This window comes from Lontra canadensis, unplaced genomic scaffold (genome assembly GCF_010015895.1).
Source record: "Lontra canadensis isolate GAN:19392208 unplaced genomic scaffold, GSC_riverotter_1.0 scaffold17, whole genome shotgun sequence".
NCBI classification, from domain to species: Eukaryota; Metazoa; Chordata; class Mammalia; order Carnivora; family Mustelidae; genus Lontra; species Lontra canadensis.
The window spans coordinates 10,171,039-10,186,654 of NW_022631011.1; the positions used below are offsets into that span (position 1 = coordinate 10,171,039).

The window sequence follows — 15,616 nt, forward strand, 5'->3', positions numbered from 1 at the left end:
GTCTCCAGATCCTGGATCACTGCTGCAGAATCCGATTTTGCTCTTTTAGGAAACATTTGTACAAACAAGCCAAACAGCAATAATGCCCATTACAGAGCCCCAGCAGTGACAGCTGAAAACCACACGCACTCCGGGCTTGCAGCTGTGAGATGGGAGGGTGCCTTGGTGAGGCGGAGAGAAACAATGCCCCCCAAATACCAAAAGGGCTTGTTGGACGAAGCCCTCCCTGAATTTCTGAACCTGCTTCAATGCTAACAGCAATATGACTGGAATTCACTTTGTTCTCTCAGTGTCGACCATGGAAACTTTTTTATATTCTAAAATATTTCTGAGTAGGACTCAGACTTCCAATAGCTTGGACCTGACGTCACATATAGTTTTTTCATCAAAGTCAGTTTAAAAGAACAAAGATACATCTGTTTTGCATTTCAGGCAGGCAGAACCCACTAACTGTTTATTAAGACCAGCTACCAATCATATTCCTCATAGTGCGCTTTATAGATCAGACCAAAATAACTTTGAAATATGTGCCTCTTCCAGATGTCTGCTAATTTTACCCACCATTATTTGTTCAGAAGTAAGTTTCTGAATTCAGCCGTAGCAGGTTTCTATCTCACCATCCGCTGGACTCTGAGACAGGTTATTCAAGACCCTCACTCCCATCCAGCCAGATTCACTGCTGCGGTTCCTCCCAACAGGCAAGCCCCCCGAGACTCCAGCCCACTGAAGCCCCCACCAGACACTGCACACGGCATTCCGAATTCACCCGCATCAGAAAGGCAGAGCGCATACATGAAACCTTTCAAGAGAACGCACTGATAAAGCATGCAGTTTTTCATGCATCCAGAAGGTGGGTGGGACTCTCCCAGGTCTGTCGGTCTGTCTGTCGCGGTCGTCACCCCTTCTCCCTGCCAGTCCAGAGGCAATCTGCCCCGCGGGCCAGGCTCACACGCGTGCATCCCTCAGTGAGGCCTGCCTTGACCACCACAGCTGGAAGTGATCTTGGCCTTGCCTCTGAACTCATGTCGGATATGTAGTCCATTCAACTCAGACGGCATTTTACATTTACTGCCTGGCATATTTAGTCATCTTTTCACATGTGTGTGTCTGTTCTCAAAAAGCAGATAATAGGATTTCTGAGAACAGAAGATCACCATCCTTTGTTCTTTCCCTCAGCGCCTTTCATTAGCCTGGCCAAGGAGAAGCAGGCAAGGCGTGCGGCACCCTGCCTGCTGAGGTCTCCCTGCTGCCCTGGAGGCCCAGGGTGGCAAATGCACCCATTTCACTTGTTGGGGAGGGAGCCTCTTCTCGCGGTGAATGTCTGATAAAAGACGTGTGATGGGTCTGCATATGAGAACGTCTGGGGCATGATTTGAAGGACAGCTGCCTCATGGTGACAGGGCAGGGGAACTCTGCCCCCACAGGAAGCTTCAGAAACTCCGGACTTTCCTTGCCAACAATGTCCCATCTCAAAAGGCAGGAGAGGTAACAAAAGGAAGCTATTTCCGAGCTTAACTTGGACCAGCAAGGAAAACCACCTAGCTGTGCAATCTTGGAAGAAGGTGACCTTGAGGGCAAGAGTCAGAGCCCCAACAGGGAGCATGTTCTAAATGAGGTGGTGTCCCTCTCAGGCCAGGAACGCTGCAGGCCTGGGAGGGGTGTGGGAGGTATGGCCATGTTGAGTCCAAGCCTTCTGTCACAGGAGAAAGGGGCAGCCGAGAAATGGAGCTCGGACAAGGAGATCTACATAGGTCCAAGGCTCCAAGCCAGGAGGCCAAGCTGTTGATGAAATTCATTTCAGGGGTCACAGCCCTGGACCTGGCCTCTCCAAAGCCCTACCCGCGGGCAGCCAGACTAGCAGGGATGTGGGGTTTCACCCCACTTTCCAGGGGATGCCAGAGGTTGTTCATCCCGGATCTGGATAAATAGGACTCAAGGCTTCCTGCCAGGTCACAGATGTCATCCAGAGAGGATCCAGGGGACATGGGGAGAGTCGAGGATTTCATATGAATTCTTCTGAGGAGGCTTATCTGGTAGACAAAAATGGCAGGGGAGAGGGCCTGGGGACTTGTTTGATGGGTATCAAGTTTCAGTTTTACAAGATGAAATGAGGTCTGGAGATGGCTCAGACAACAATGTGACCATCTAACACTATTAATTATATGCGTAAAATGGTTAAAATGGTAAATTTGATGTTATGGGTATTTTGTGATAGTTAAAGACTTATCTTTCTATTTATTTATTTCTTTATTTTTGAGAGAGAGAGAGTATGTGCACATGTGCATGCTGTGGGAGGTGGCAGGGGGGACAGAGGGAGAGGAGAGTTCGAGAATCTCAAGCAGTCTCCATGCCCAGCATGGACCCTCACGACCCTGAGATTAAGACTTGAGCTGAAACCAAGTCAGATGCTTAACTGACTGAGGCACCCAGGGGGCCCACAATTAAAGACCTGTAAGAAATGGCAGGGATAGGGAACGGACACTAAAGTCAAAGTGACTAAATCTTTGTGAGAAATCAGTGCCCATGACTACCTGCAATGGGCCAGAGAGGTGAGGGGACCTGGCATGCCTGGGAAGGGCTAAGCCAGCTGGCATTTATGGGCATATGGCTTAGGAACCTCTCTTGATCATGTCAACCTCTGGCAGTCCCCAGGGAGGAAGCTCGCCCTATGTCACCACATTCCCTTATAGACAGACTCTGAGTGCCCTGAGAGGCCCAACAGTACCTGATCACAGGAGCCCAGCAGTCCATGAGAGGATGGTCATAGGTCCCTGTGGCTTTGCAACACAACCCCCACCCGACAGACCCTCCTGAAGTTTCCTGTGTGCAAAGCATTGGGCTTTCCATCCACAGACCACAGCCTCAAAGAAAGACTTTTCACCTTTCCCACTTTCAGCTAAACATTCCCATTTATCCTACCTCTGTCCATATCTTTTGTTTATTCATTCCTCTTTTCATTATTTATTGAACATTTGTTGAGTGCCTGTCATGTGCTAAGAGCTGCCGTAGGTACTAGAGATTTCATAATAAACAAGGAACCAACCCCCCTCGTGGATCTCACAGTTCAGTGGGAGAGATAGACAAACAAACCTTAGGAATGAATTCACACATCCGTCAAGGTCATGGGCTGCAGGGACTGGTAGGACGCTCGAGAGAACATACTTACAGAAATTGCTTGACTTGAGATTAACCCAAATCTACTCACTGATGACTTTTCCTGCCACTCTTCTACTTGTGAGCTCTCCCTTACGTTAAACCGAAATCTGGCTCCTTCTAAGTTCTATCTGTCTGAGGACAGATCCTCAGACCTGCTAAGCAATGCTCAGAATTTTCTCTTACTGCTTCACTCATCACTTACATGCGTCACATCTCCAATCCTAGCCCAGTCTGACTTTCCCCTTGCGCTCTGTTCCTATAACCCCCGCTTGTCATAGGCATTCCAATGCCATCCCCCTCAGACCAATCCCTGCCCCAACCCTACCCCAACATACATTCAGCCTTGATCTCTTTCCTTCTTATTCCCTTAGAAAGATTACCTGTGAATGTCACTCAATCATGATCAGATAAAGCGGAAGTAGCAGATAAAATCGGAAGTAGCACCTCAACGGAAACTAATTCTGGGTCTGCACTATTGTCAATAAAATAGTTTTGCCTGAGATTATGAAATGAGATAATGGGAAATCAATAAAAATTAAATCAAATGTGCCTGGATGGCCATTACATCTCAAAATAGCAAAGCCACATTCATCTTGTTATACTACACACCTCAAAAAACCCTCTGCTGTGACTCTGGCCATTTTTCTCTGAGTCATTGCATTTAGAATAAGAGACATGGGACCCAACAAACACACCTGGTTCTACCAAGAGTTGCTAGGGATGCCTGGGTGGCACAGTTGGTTAAGCATCTGACTCTTGGTTTCAATAACCTCAGGGTCATGAGATCAAGCCCTCTGTTGGGCTCTGTGCTCAGTGGGGAGTCTGCTTAAGTTTCTCTCCCTCTCTCTCTCTCTGCCCTTCTCCCTGCTCTCTCTCTAAAATAAAAGATGTTAAAAAAAAAAAAAAAGCAACTTTCTAGATGGAGTCCTCTTATTTTTGAAACTCTTTCCACCTCTGACCTACAGTTTACCCACTCATTTCTGAATTCCATTACACTTGGAAATCCTATCTTTTCCTGGTCTACCAGAAAGCCCCCAAAGCTTTCCAAACAAGGACAAAAGTTTATATCCTTCTCTCCCTTCTTCACCAGGTAACTCAAGAAGCAAACTAACCAAGAAAAGTGGTTGGTCCAAACCAAAGGGAAATTCTTGGCTGCTTCCACAACCCTCCATGTAAGCAGAGATGGGGCCCACATGAGGCCATAGAAAGCTTGCTGCTGCACTGGTGAAGAAGGCCCGGGCAGATGGCAGCATGGGGCAAGGACTGATGTCAGAACAAGAGGAACCAGGAGAGGAGTGGCAAATACCCCTCTGTGTAGGTTTTCCAGGCATGAGTGATGCTGCGATTTGATATCCAGAAAGAGGGAGCCTTCAATGGTTTGGGAAAATTCTGAGGTCAGTCTGAGCCAGTACAGGCCTTGATATCTCCCCAGAAGCTTTCAAATTTTGCTTGTGCAGACATAACCTGACTGTCGTCAAAAGCTCAAAAAAAAAAAAAAAGGCAGATTTTGGAGGTAAGCTAAAAAATAAAATTAAATTTGGTTTCTTAAGCCTAGGTATGAAGATGACAGCATTTTCAGTAGAAGACTATGTCCCCCAGTGTCAGAAATGGGTATGAATTTGAAAAACAGGAGTTTCTTGTTTCTTTTGCTCTAAATTTGTTGGCCGCAACTGGTTATTATGATGGCAATAATCTAATAAAACACTGGAATTAAAACAATGCCATAGTTTTGTTTATGAATCTGACCTAAGCATCTAATTTTTTTAATTGGACACAGGCAGACTCTACTCTTCCTGCTCTCAGACTGTCTTGAACTATTTAGCTGAAGGTGTCTAAGGAAATTCAGCAAAATTCCACTTATTGGCATAGTTTACAGATGGTGAGTTTCCCCACAGGCTCTAGTACGAAATCGTCCTTTCCATTGCTCCGTGTAATATCGCCATCTGGTGGTAGAGGGAATTACTACAGGATCAAAACTCGTCTTGCTGGTTTACTCCCAGAAAGTTTCTTTTGCCTATCCTAGTTTATCAGACATTGAATACATTCACTTTGGATATTTTAGTAGGATTCATAGCATGCTGCCATTGAAAAAAATAGTTTACATCTCAGTATTTTAAATAAATCTGTGGGTTTATTTGCTCATTTATTCCATATATCCTTCGTAAGTGTCCACTATGTGTCAAGCACTAGGGAGGGCACTGGGACGACAAGGAAAATGAGACATGGTTCCCGCTGTCTAGGAACTGAGAAGAGTTCAGTAGGGAGACAGGTAAGTGATCAGGCATATCCTGCAAGAGTCTTAAGAATGTTTGGCACCTCGGCCAGCGTCTGGCATAGTGTATGCACTCAAATATTTGTCAAAGGAATGCTGAATGAGTGACGTGGAAGCACACAGTAGGGACTCCTACCCCAGGCTCAGTGGCGGTAAGCGCAGGGTATTTAAAATACATACCATGTATCAATATGCCAAACTATCATGCTCATGTGGAGAGAAGTGTGGAGGAACAGACATATATTTCATACCACGATGGCACTAAACAATAAACCTCTACTTTCTTGGAAAATTTACATAGCTAGGACACTCTATTCTGCAACATACCAGTTACCCAAAGTCTTAGGCATCTGAAGTGAAGCTATTTATTTTAATTAATACAGTCTCCTCTGCATGCTTGCTTAAGAATGCACAGTCACGTGCCATTTGGTTATAATGGGAAAGAAGAAATATACAAACCTTTCTTCTCTTGCTTGTCTTTGCTCCTCTCTTTTGTCTAAATACTCTCGGCTGAAGGAAATATGCAGGAGAAACAAAATAAGGAAGGAAAAGAAAAGAATTAGATGCTCATGACATTGCCAAGAAATTATTGACAGTATATCATGAAAGACTCCAGTGCCTCAGAAATGGAAAGTGGTTGTTGAAATATATACTTTATACTTTATATATTAATAATATATATAATTAATATATATTATTATATATTAATACTTTATATGCATTTATATGTACATATAAAGTACTAAATACCTTAAAAGTACTAAATATAATGGATTTCCTATAAATGCACAGAGATGAGAATGGGAAAACTCTACAATTGAAGAAAGTTGAATTTAGATGTATATGGGGGAGAAGGGAGAAGAAAATACTTTTAAAAATGTCAAGCAACAGTCAAGTAACATATGACAATTACAAGGAAGCAAAAAGTTTTCAGAGATGATTAACATCCGGTCAAGGTCTGGTAGGCTCCACAACTCCCGTCTCAAGAATTAAATCTGGGTGGGTCCAGGCATTTGGCCATTTTGTGTTGTACTCCGCAGTTTGGACATCTTTCCACAATGCAGGATTCTTTCTCTGCATCCTTCACATTCCCAGTTTCTATGCAGGGATCATGGGAGGCTCTTACTTTGTACATTTTCTTGTTTGCACTCACAAAAGGCCAAACTTCGTCCAATTTTAATGTGTGTTGTTCTGTTCTTGATGCTGAGATGCCAGCTTGAATCTAAGTTTAAGACTTAAGATCAGCCGCTTCTCAGTGGACCACTTATTTTCCTGAAAAATTATGAATTCATGGTTTTCTAAACTGGACCTCACAGTGTGGTTAAATATTATACCCCTCCATGCACTGATGACAGGATATGAAGGGGACAGTAAGTCAGAGCAATTAAAGCAGATTAGGAGAAGGAGAAAATGCAGCAAAGACCCAGATATGTTATCATTTGTAAGCACCTGTCCTCATCACTTTCCATATTAGAAATAATACGTACCATAACACAGGAAGCTAAAGATCATATTCAACAGATAAGGATGCTTATCTTTAATAATAATTTAATAATAACATATTATAAGGATGCTTATCTTTAATAACAATTTAGTAATAATAACAATGGATAAGGATGCTTAAGGGAAAAAGTACAAGAAGAGTAACTTAAATTAATAAAATGGCTGAAGAAAGGTCAGCCATTTGGGTAATCCCGGGGAGAACTTGATAAAGCTTTTCCTATTTCTTTTTTTCAATTTCTTTTCTTTCATATCCTAAGACTTTCAGGATGGAACTACAGTCATAGTTAAAGCTGTATGTGATCTGTCCTGATGATCAGGATTCCTTCTTGGACAGGGTTGTTGTGCCAGGATCTGTGTCTTCAATGAAAAGTGAGACCCACTTGGGACCAAAAGCAAATAGTGGATAGTTACAAGTACAGTGTCTGCCTACATACATACATACATACATACATACAGCTTAATATATAGTATAATGCACTCCTGTCCTATTCTTCTAGGGCTCTAACTATATGAGTGTGAGCCATTCTCTTATTGCTCTATAGGCCCCTGAGAGACTGTATATTTTTTCCAATGTTTTGTTTCATTTTTTGGATTGGATAATATTCTATTGTTCTATTTTCCAGTTTATTGACCCTTTCAAATTCTCTCATCTCCATTCCGCTATTGAACCCATCCAAAGAATTTTTCATTTTGACTACTGTATTTTTCAGTTCTCTAAGTATTTCCATTTGGTTCTTCTTTATAGCTTCTATTTTCTTTACAGAGACTTATCTTCTCATAGTTTCAAAAGTATTTGCCTTTACATCTTAGAACATGTTTCTAGTAGCTGCTTTAGTCTTTGTCTGATAATGACATCTATGTCCTTTTGTAGTTAGCCTATTTTGATTCTCTTTTCCTTCAAGATTCTCCTGGTTTCTTTGTGTGACAAGTTACTTTGGATTGCATTGAGAACATTTTAAATATTTTGAAAGTAGACTCCCGGTCTTACTTTAATTCTATGAAGAACCTTGTTTTCCTTTAGCAGACAATCAACTAGGTTAGGTTCAGCCTTCAAATTCTGCCTTCTGACATTGGTTCCAATATTGGCTTAGTTTTCAAATATTTTTTTTTTTAAAGATTTTATTTATTTATTTGTCAGAGAGAGAGAGCGAGCACAGGCAGACAGAATGGCAGGCAGAGGCAGAGGGAGAAGCAGGCTCCCTGATGAGCAAGGAGCCCGACGTGGGACTCGATCCCACGACGCTGGGATCATGACCTGAGCCGAAGGCAGCTGCTTAACCAACTGAGCCACCCAGGCGTCCCAGTTTTCAAATATTTTTAATTTTCTCCAAATCAAGCCCCAGGGTGCACCCACCTAGTGGCCAGTCTGGGACCTGAGTGGTACTCCACCCTATATTTTGCTCTCCAAGTCTGTGGCATCCTATTTAGGTTTTAAGCCACAAGTGCACAACTGGAGACAAGCTAGGAGTGCTCTCTTGATTTCTCTACTCTTTGTGACTTTCCTATAATTTTCTGGCTTCCCTGGTTCCCCCTTCCTGCTCCTCTAGCCAGAAAGCTTGGGCTTTATTTTCTACGCTCTGCAGTAACTTCATCTGCACCCATCTGCAGTGTGTGTGGGGGGAAAAAAGGGTAATTTTCCCCCAACATTGTGCTCTGTAACAATATAGCTTCGAGGCTGGGGTAGGAAAGAAGGGCAAAATTATGAAAACAAACAAACAAACAAACAAAAAACCCAGGACATTTCTCCTGTTTCTCTTAGGACCTCTATTTCCTGCTCCTTGGTCCAGAAAAAGAGGCCTTCTCTTTGAGTTTCTCAGTTCACACTTAGTATGTGTTTCTGGGGTTTAGGTTACCTCTGAGGACACACCAGGTGACAGTGGAGGAAAACAAGGGTACACTCTCACTGGCTTGGAACTTTGCAGACTAGCCTCTGTGCCCAGTTCACGTCCTCCCTTTCACAGTTCAGAATTTTCAGACCTCTATGCATTCTATTCAGGGTTTCTGGTTGCATTCAGAGATGCAGCAGAAGAAATGGGGAGGATACATATTCCATCTTCCCCTGAACTGGCACCCTGGTTTTTCCAACAAAATCCTTATATACGTAAACAAATCTCTGAATCTTCCACGTGTTTCAGTCAGATTCTCGGCTGCTACTTGGTGGCAAAATATGCAAATCTTTCAGAAAGTCCTGGCCAGGAAGGATTTCATCTGCTCCAGTGGTTTTACAAATTGGTCTTTCCAGACGTGACAACTTCCACAGTTATTTCATGAGAAATGGTGCATACAGGTGTGGCATTTCCGTGTATAATTTGGGAAAAGTCTCACAGCCCAGGGTATGCCATGCAATCACAGTAGAGGGATGATATCGGTTTACTTCATGCAGGCCATTAGCTCAGCCTTACAAAAGCCAGGATTAGCATCTCACCCAAGACTTGGGAGATTTGTTTCCATGTAATAGAGTTACAGTTAAGGCAACTTCATAATTCCCCTTATATTTTGACCATTTCTATAATTACACATATTATCCTGGGTTCTGAAAAAGCATTTTTTAAAAGAATCTTATTTATTTATTTGATAGAGATTGAGAGAGAGAGAGAACACAAGCAAGGGGAGCTGCAGTCAGAGGGAGACGGAGAAGCAGACTCCCCTCCAAGCAGAGAGCCCGATGCGGGGCTCGATCCCAGGATTCTGGGATCATGACCCGAGCCAAAGGCAGCTGCTTAAGCAACTGAGCCACCCAGGCACCCCCGAAAAAACATTACTGAACCCATAAATCTTCACTGACAATGTTTTATACTTTTTGTGGGTTTAAATGGTAGTAACTGAAGGGAACACTGTTTGCCAAAGAAATTAAACTGAGGACACAGGCAGTGAAGATGGGGTGAGAAATGAAAACAAGAAAGAACATAGAAGGTCTAGGAGAGATGACTGGGAAGATGACAAAGGGGGAGATTAGGAGGAGGCGAGGAAGCAGGGGAAGGAAGAGTAGAAGGAATGAAATATGTAAGCAGGTGTCCATAGAGCACCACACAGCATGAAGCTCAGGGAAGAGAAGTGGAAGGAGGTCGACCAGCAGGCTTGGGAGAACAGGTGCACAGGCTGGAGCTGGAGGAGAAATGGGGTGACCCTGGATTCAGTGGGGGCAGACAGGCTGTGACAGGAACACAGCCTTAGAGCTGGATGGAGACCAGAGAAATCAGTGGGATAATGGGCTGGGAGTAATCGGCAGAATGGCTTTCTCCTCCATAGGAGGAGAAATTATTGTTCAAAAAAAATATACTGAAGATTTCTACACAGAGCAAAGAAGCAAACCAGGAAGTGGAAAAAGCAATTTCTTTTGGCATCCAATAGAATATGAATAAAACATGAGTAGCTTTAGGGGGAAATGACAAATTAAGTTAAGACAATTAGGCTCTCTGTCTTCAGGAAGGCCTGGATAAGACCATTTTAGATAATGGAGGCCCCCCAAATACACAAGCTCCTAATTGTATTTGGCTGGTTTTCTGTGCTTCCTGCCATTTGGTTAGAGGGAAAAGGCTATAACAAGCCAGAGCTAGCCCATTTCAGAAATGTCTTGCTGTTCCTTAAAAACAAGAGACCCAATCTAAAGCAAACATATTACTACCTAACCCTTCAGACCGGTATTAATCATAGAGAACATGAAGGTATATGCTTTAATTTTCAGTTTGTTAGTTATAAAATCTTGTGATTCCTCTTACTTGAATTTGTTCCTTTCTTCCCGTTCTATCCTCTGCAACCTTTCTTCTCTCTCCTGCCGCCGCCGCTCTCTCTCTGCTGCGAGTGACTCTTGGTGCTGCCTAAAGGATGATGTGAGAAGACCACTCAGTGATGACCTAAAGATACAGAGTTAATGTTTTAGTGGCTTGACCTGTAATTGAAAGCACCCAAGTAGGAACAAGCCAGACTTCAGTTAGAATTGAACTGGCCCACTGGTACCTAGCTATTGCTGGGGGAAAATTACTGAGTATTTCAGGATCTTCATCTGTAAATGGAGGGAATTAACCCACTTCATGTTGCTGGAAGGACAAGAAGGTGGTAATGTATATAAATCACTAAGCACCATGCTTGGCATAGAAGCAGTCATCAATGATGGGTGTTGTTATTCCCCAAAATAATTCCAGTAATATGTGTACCATATAAATACAGGTTCATCCTCTCTCCATACCCCACTTTCTCTCTCTTTACAGAGAGATACACACACATTTTAAACCTGTCTACGGAAAGACTTTATGGAGCCAACATTCAATCTAAAGCCGTTTTCTTACTCAGCCATCAATTTAAAAAAATGAAATCTTGCCATTTGCAAAGACATGGATGGAACTAGAGGATATTATGCTAAGTGAAATAAGTCAGTCAGAGAAAGACAACTATCATATGCTCTCAATCATATGTGGAATTTAAAAAATAAGGGGCACCTGGGTGGCTCAGTAGGTTAAAGCCTATGCCTTGGGCTCAGGTCATGGTCCCAGGGTCCTGGGATCGAGCCTCATATCGGGCTCTCTGCTCAGCAGGGAGCCTGCTTCCTCCTCTCTCTCTCTCTCTCTCTCTGCCTGCCTCTCTGCCTACTTGTGATCTCTGTCAAATAAATAAATAAATAAATATTTTTAAAAATAAATAAATAAAAAATTAAAAAAAATAAAAAATAAAATGGAGGATTATAGGGGAAGGGAGGGAAAAATAAAATAAGACAAAATCAGAGAGGAAGATAAACCATAAGAGACTCTTGACTATAGGAAGTAAACAGAGGGTTGCTAAAGGGGAGGGGGTAGGGTAATGGGGTAACTGGGTGAGGGACATTAATTACATGATGTAATAAGTACTAGGTGTTATACAACTGATCAATCACTGACCTCTACCTCTGAAACCAATAATACAGTATATGTTCATTGAATTGAAATAAAATAAAAATCTATCTATCTATCTATCTTTAGGAAAAAAACTGTTTTGTATTTTACATATACTAAAAATATATTTTAGTGTACACCAGATTCTCAATATACACCCTCAAAATAAATAACTGTGTCATCTTAAAACAGGTGTTGGGATAACAGATGAAGAAAAAAAGACCCAGCAATGGTCCAATGGTCTGAAATCTGATTGGAATTAAGGAAATTTCATTCTATGTCAAGAAGCATCCAAGAACATACAGCATGTTCAAAGGATTTGACTCTTGGTGATAACACACAATCTGGACTGTCCACCGAAGATGGCCTTCTGGGGACAGCCAGCTGTGGGAGGCTTCAGTGAGGGATCACGGGGGTGGGGATCCCAGGAAATGTTAAGTCAGGAGAACGGGTTTGAAAAGGGAAAATTATGTAAGTACATGAAAAATAAGGAAGGGAGACTGTCGGGAAGAGGAGTCTGTTGGACCTCTGGATAATGTCAAAACAAATCTGTATAAACAATGAGGCCTTAATCTATTGAAAAAAAAATTCCAAAAGTAAGATACAACTATTTCTGAAATATTGGTTGAGTGAACTCCTACTTCAGTTCAGTGAAAACATGCCGCCTGGTGGAGAACACAAGGGTCCTTAGCATGGGAGAAAGATACGATTCTGATATTACTCATATTCTGCCATAAGTCCCACAGCCATTCTCCCTAGAGAAGGGGAGTGGCCTCTGGCTCTCCTTCAGAGGTGGCAGATGTAGAGGGAAGAAACGGCCATTCCTGATAGCTCCAGGATGGGAGTCACCACACCCTATACTCCAGGCCCACTAGGGAGCTAGACATCAGCCCTAGACATTCAGGTATGTATAGAATTGGATTTCTTCTTCACATAAATGAAGTCCAGACTATCTTGCTTAAGTTGCTATTATTTATTTTTCTGTTACATGCCACTAAATCTAAGCCAAGGGTGACCAGGCTTACCATACCTCTCACACAGGGATTGACAGAAATTTGTTACAGACATGATGGATTTTTGGACTTGAATTAATAAATTTAACATAACAAAGGAACATATACACCCAATGCCCCAAGTTAAAGAAGACACATTCGTCTCAAATACACAGAGACTGTCCACACACTGACCGCCGATCCTGCCACAAAGCTCATGAAGAAATGCCAAAAACTGGTTTCATACGGGCTACCTTCTTAACCACAATGCAACTGAATTGAACAGAAGAAGGTAAAATTTAAAATTTTTAAATTTGTAAAAATTGTAAACCCTTCTAAGTAACTCGGGCCAAAGAGGAAACACACAGAAAATATTCAAAGGCTACTATAATGAAAAAGCTATATATCAAGATTTATAGGATGCTTCTATAGTAGTACTTAGGAGGAGATTTATTGCCTGCAGTGTTTATATTAGAAAAGAAGTTAACTCAATAATCTGAAAAGCAACAGTAGAATAAACTCAAAGAAGGCAAAAGAAAGGAAATAAAGGTATGAACAAAGATGAATGAAATAGAGAAATCAAGATACAGAGGAAATCAACAAAATCAGGGGCACCTGGGTGGCTCAGTGGGTTAAGCCTCTGCCTCCAGCTCAGGTCATGATCCCAGGGTCCTGGGATCGAAACCCACGTCGGGTTCTCTGCTCAGTGTGGGGCCTGGTTCCTCCTCTCTCTCTGCCTGCGTCTCTGCCTACTTGTAATCTCTCTGTCAGGTAAATAAAGAAAAACTAAAAAAAAAAATCTTGTAAAAAAAAAAAGCTGATTTATAATTTTTACATAATAATAAATACATTCTGTCAAAATTGTTCAAGAAAAAAGATACAAATAAACAATATTCAAGAATGGCACCTAGATACAACTATGAATATTAGAGGAGACAAAAATAATTATGAGAAAATGAGAAATTTTTATGACAGTATGTTTGGAAACTTTGACAAAATGGATGATTTTCTAAAAATAACTTACTAAGTCTGACTGAAGAAGAAATATTTAAGAAAGCCCTGTTAACCTTAACAAATTGAACCAATTCATTACAGATATATCCATACACACCAAAGTGAAACAAACAAAAAATCCCCACAAGTCTCAGACTTTTTAAAGTATTTTCTATAAGATAATCAGAGAAGAGCTCTTTTTACTCATACACAGTTTCAAAGAATATAAAGAACAAGCTCCCAGATCATATTATGTGATTAGTAGTATACTCTGACACAAAACCCAAACAAGAACAGTATGAAGATAGAAACTTATATACTGACTGTAAATGTAAACACCGCTGCAAAGTCTGAAATAAAATCATGTTTTTTTGTCCAGTGGATGCAAAGATGTTTAAGATGTAAATATCAATCACTGTAATTTACCAAATTAATAGATACAGGAGAAAAACCATGACTATCTCTAGAGATGCAGAAAAAGCCTTAAATGCAATACTCACTTGTTATTAAAAAAACAACAACTTCAGAAAGCTTAGCATTGGAGAGCACTGTCTTAACCTGACAACGGGTATTTAACAAAAATTTTTTAAAACTATGATAAACATTCCTCAATCCTGGAACATTAAGAGCATCTTAATGTTAGAATTGTTCAATCAGTGGGGAAGTGATGGACTATATAACAATTGGACTAGCAGCCACATAAAAAAAAAATCATTAGACCTTCCACATGCCAAACACAAAATAATTTCTAGGAGTTTAAGTGGAAAATATAAAAAGCAAAACTTTGCAATATTTGATCTCAAGAAGGAACTTTAATACCAGAAACCAAAAAGGGCAATCAAACAGGAAAAACTTGGTACATTTATGTATATTAACATTTGAAATTTGTACACATTTAAAGAGTATTTAAGAATAAAGAAGAGCCACCACCTAGGAGGAGCTACTTGTAACACATATAAACCACAAAGGATTAGTATACATACAACAAAAAGAACCACTCCACATCAGAAAAAAAGAAACTACTCAGTGGAAAAAATGAACATAAAATAATGGACAATTTGTGCCAGAGTGTTGGTGGTATAGTGGTTAGAATAGCTGCCTTCCAAAAAATAATGGACATTTTGCTGAGTAAGAAAATTAATGGCCAATAAATATACAAATGATGCTCATCTCATCTTCACTAGAAATGAGGGGAAAAGAATGCAAGTTAAACCCATAGTGATATATTGTTTCAGATGTCTCAGATTGCAGGTTGACAAAAAATAAGAAAGTAGTTGGAAGAATATGAATAGCAAGCTGTATTTCTGTGATATTTAAATACATGCAAAGCAAAATCATGCATGTACAGAATATATATATAACATATATGATATACAGATATAGATATAGATATAGATATGACATGTACAGAAACAATAAAACCAATTTCAGGTGGTCATCACCAGCAGAAGAAAAAAAAATCAAAGGGAAAGAGGCTTCAATTTTATATATAATATTCTTTATAGCTCTAGAACTTTGTCATTATTGAAAATCTTCTGTGAGCCTGGAATATATTTTTTGAAATCATTCTTTTGGTCTTTAAAAATAAAAGTTCTTCTTTTAATATCAAATATCTTTGAAGTCCTAAGCTAGCCGAACATTAAAAGTTAAGTCTAGTTCCAGAATTTTATTTATTTTTTTTAAGATTTTATTTATTTACTTGAGAGAGAAACCAAAAGAGAGAACACAAGTGAGGGAGAGGGAGAAGCAGGTTCCCTGCCAAGCAGGGACCCCAATGTGGGACATGGTCCCGGGACCCTGGGATCATAACCTGAGCCAAAGGCAGATGCTTAACC

At 40.9% G+C, this 15,616-nt stretch overlaps 1 protein-coding gene across 13 annotated transcripts in view; it reads right to left on the reverse strand.

Moving 5' to 3' along the window:
* The window catches only part of FHOD3 (formin homology 2 domain containing 3), a 456,486-nt gene that overhangs the window by 84,083 nt on the left and 356,787 nt on the right, over positions 1–15,616 (reverse strand). For 12 of the 13 annotated variants that reach the window (XM_032859586.1, XM_032859585.1, XM_032859591.1 and 9 more), the window contains 2 exons: positions 10,651–10,785; positions 5,888–5,938 (listed from right to left, as the gene is read on the reverse strand). In XM_032859586.1, coding sequence (XP_032715477.1) covers positions 5,888–5,938; positions 10,651–10,785 — 186 coding nt within the window. The remainder of the gene's footprint in view (positions 1–5,887; positions 5,939–10,650; positions 10,786–15,616) is intronic. The other variant, XM_032859581.1, reaches the window with a different exon arrangement.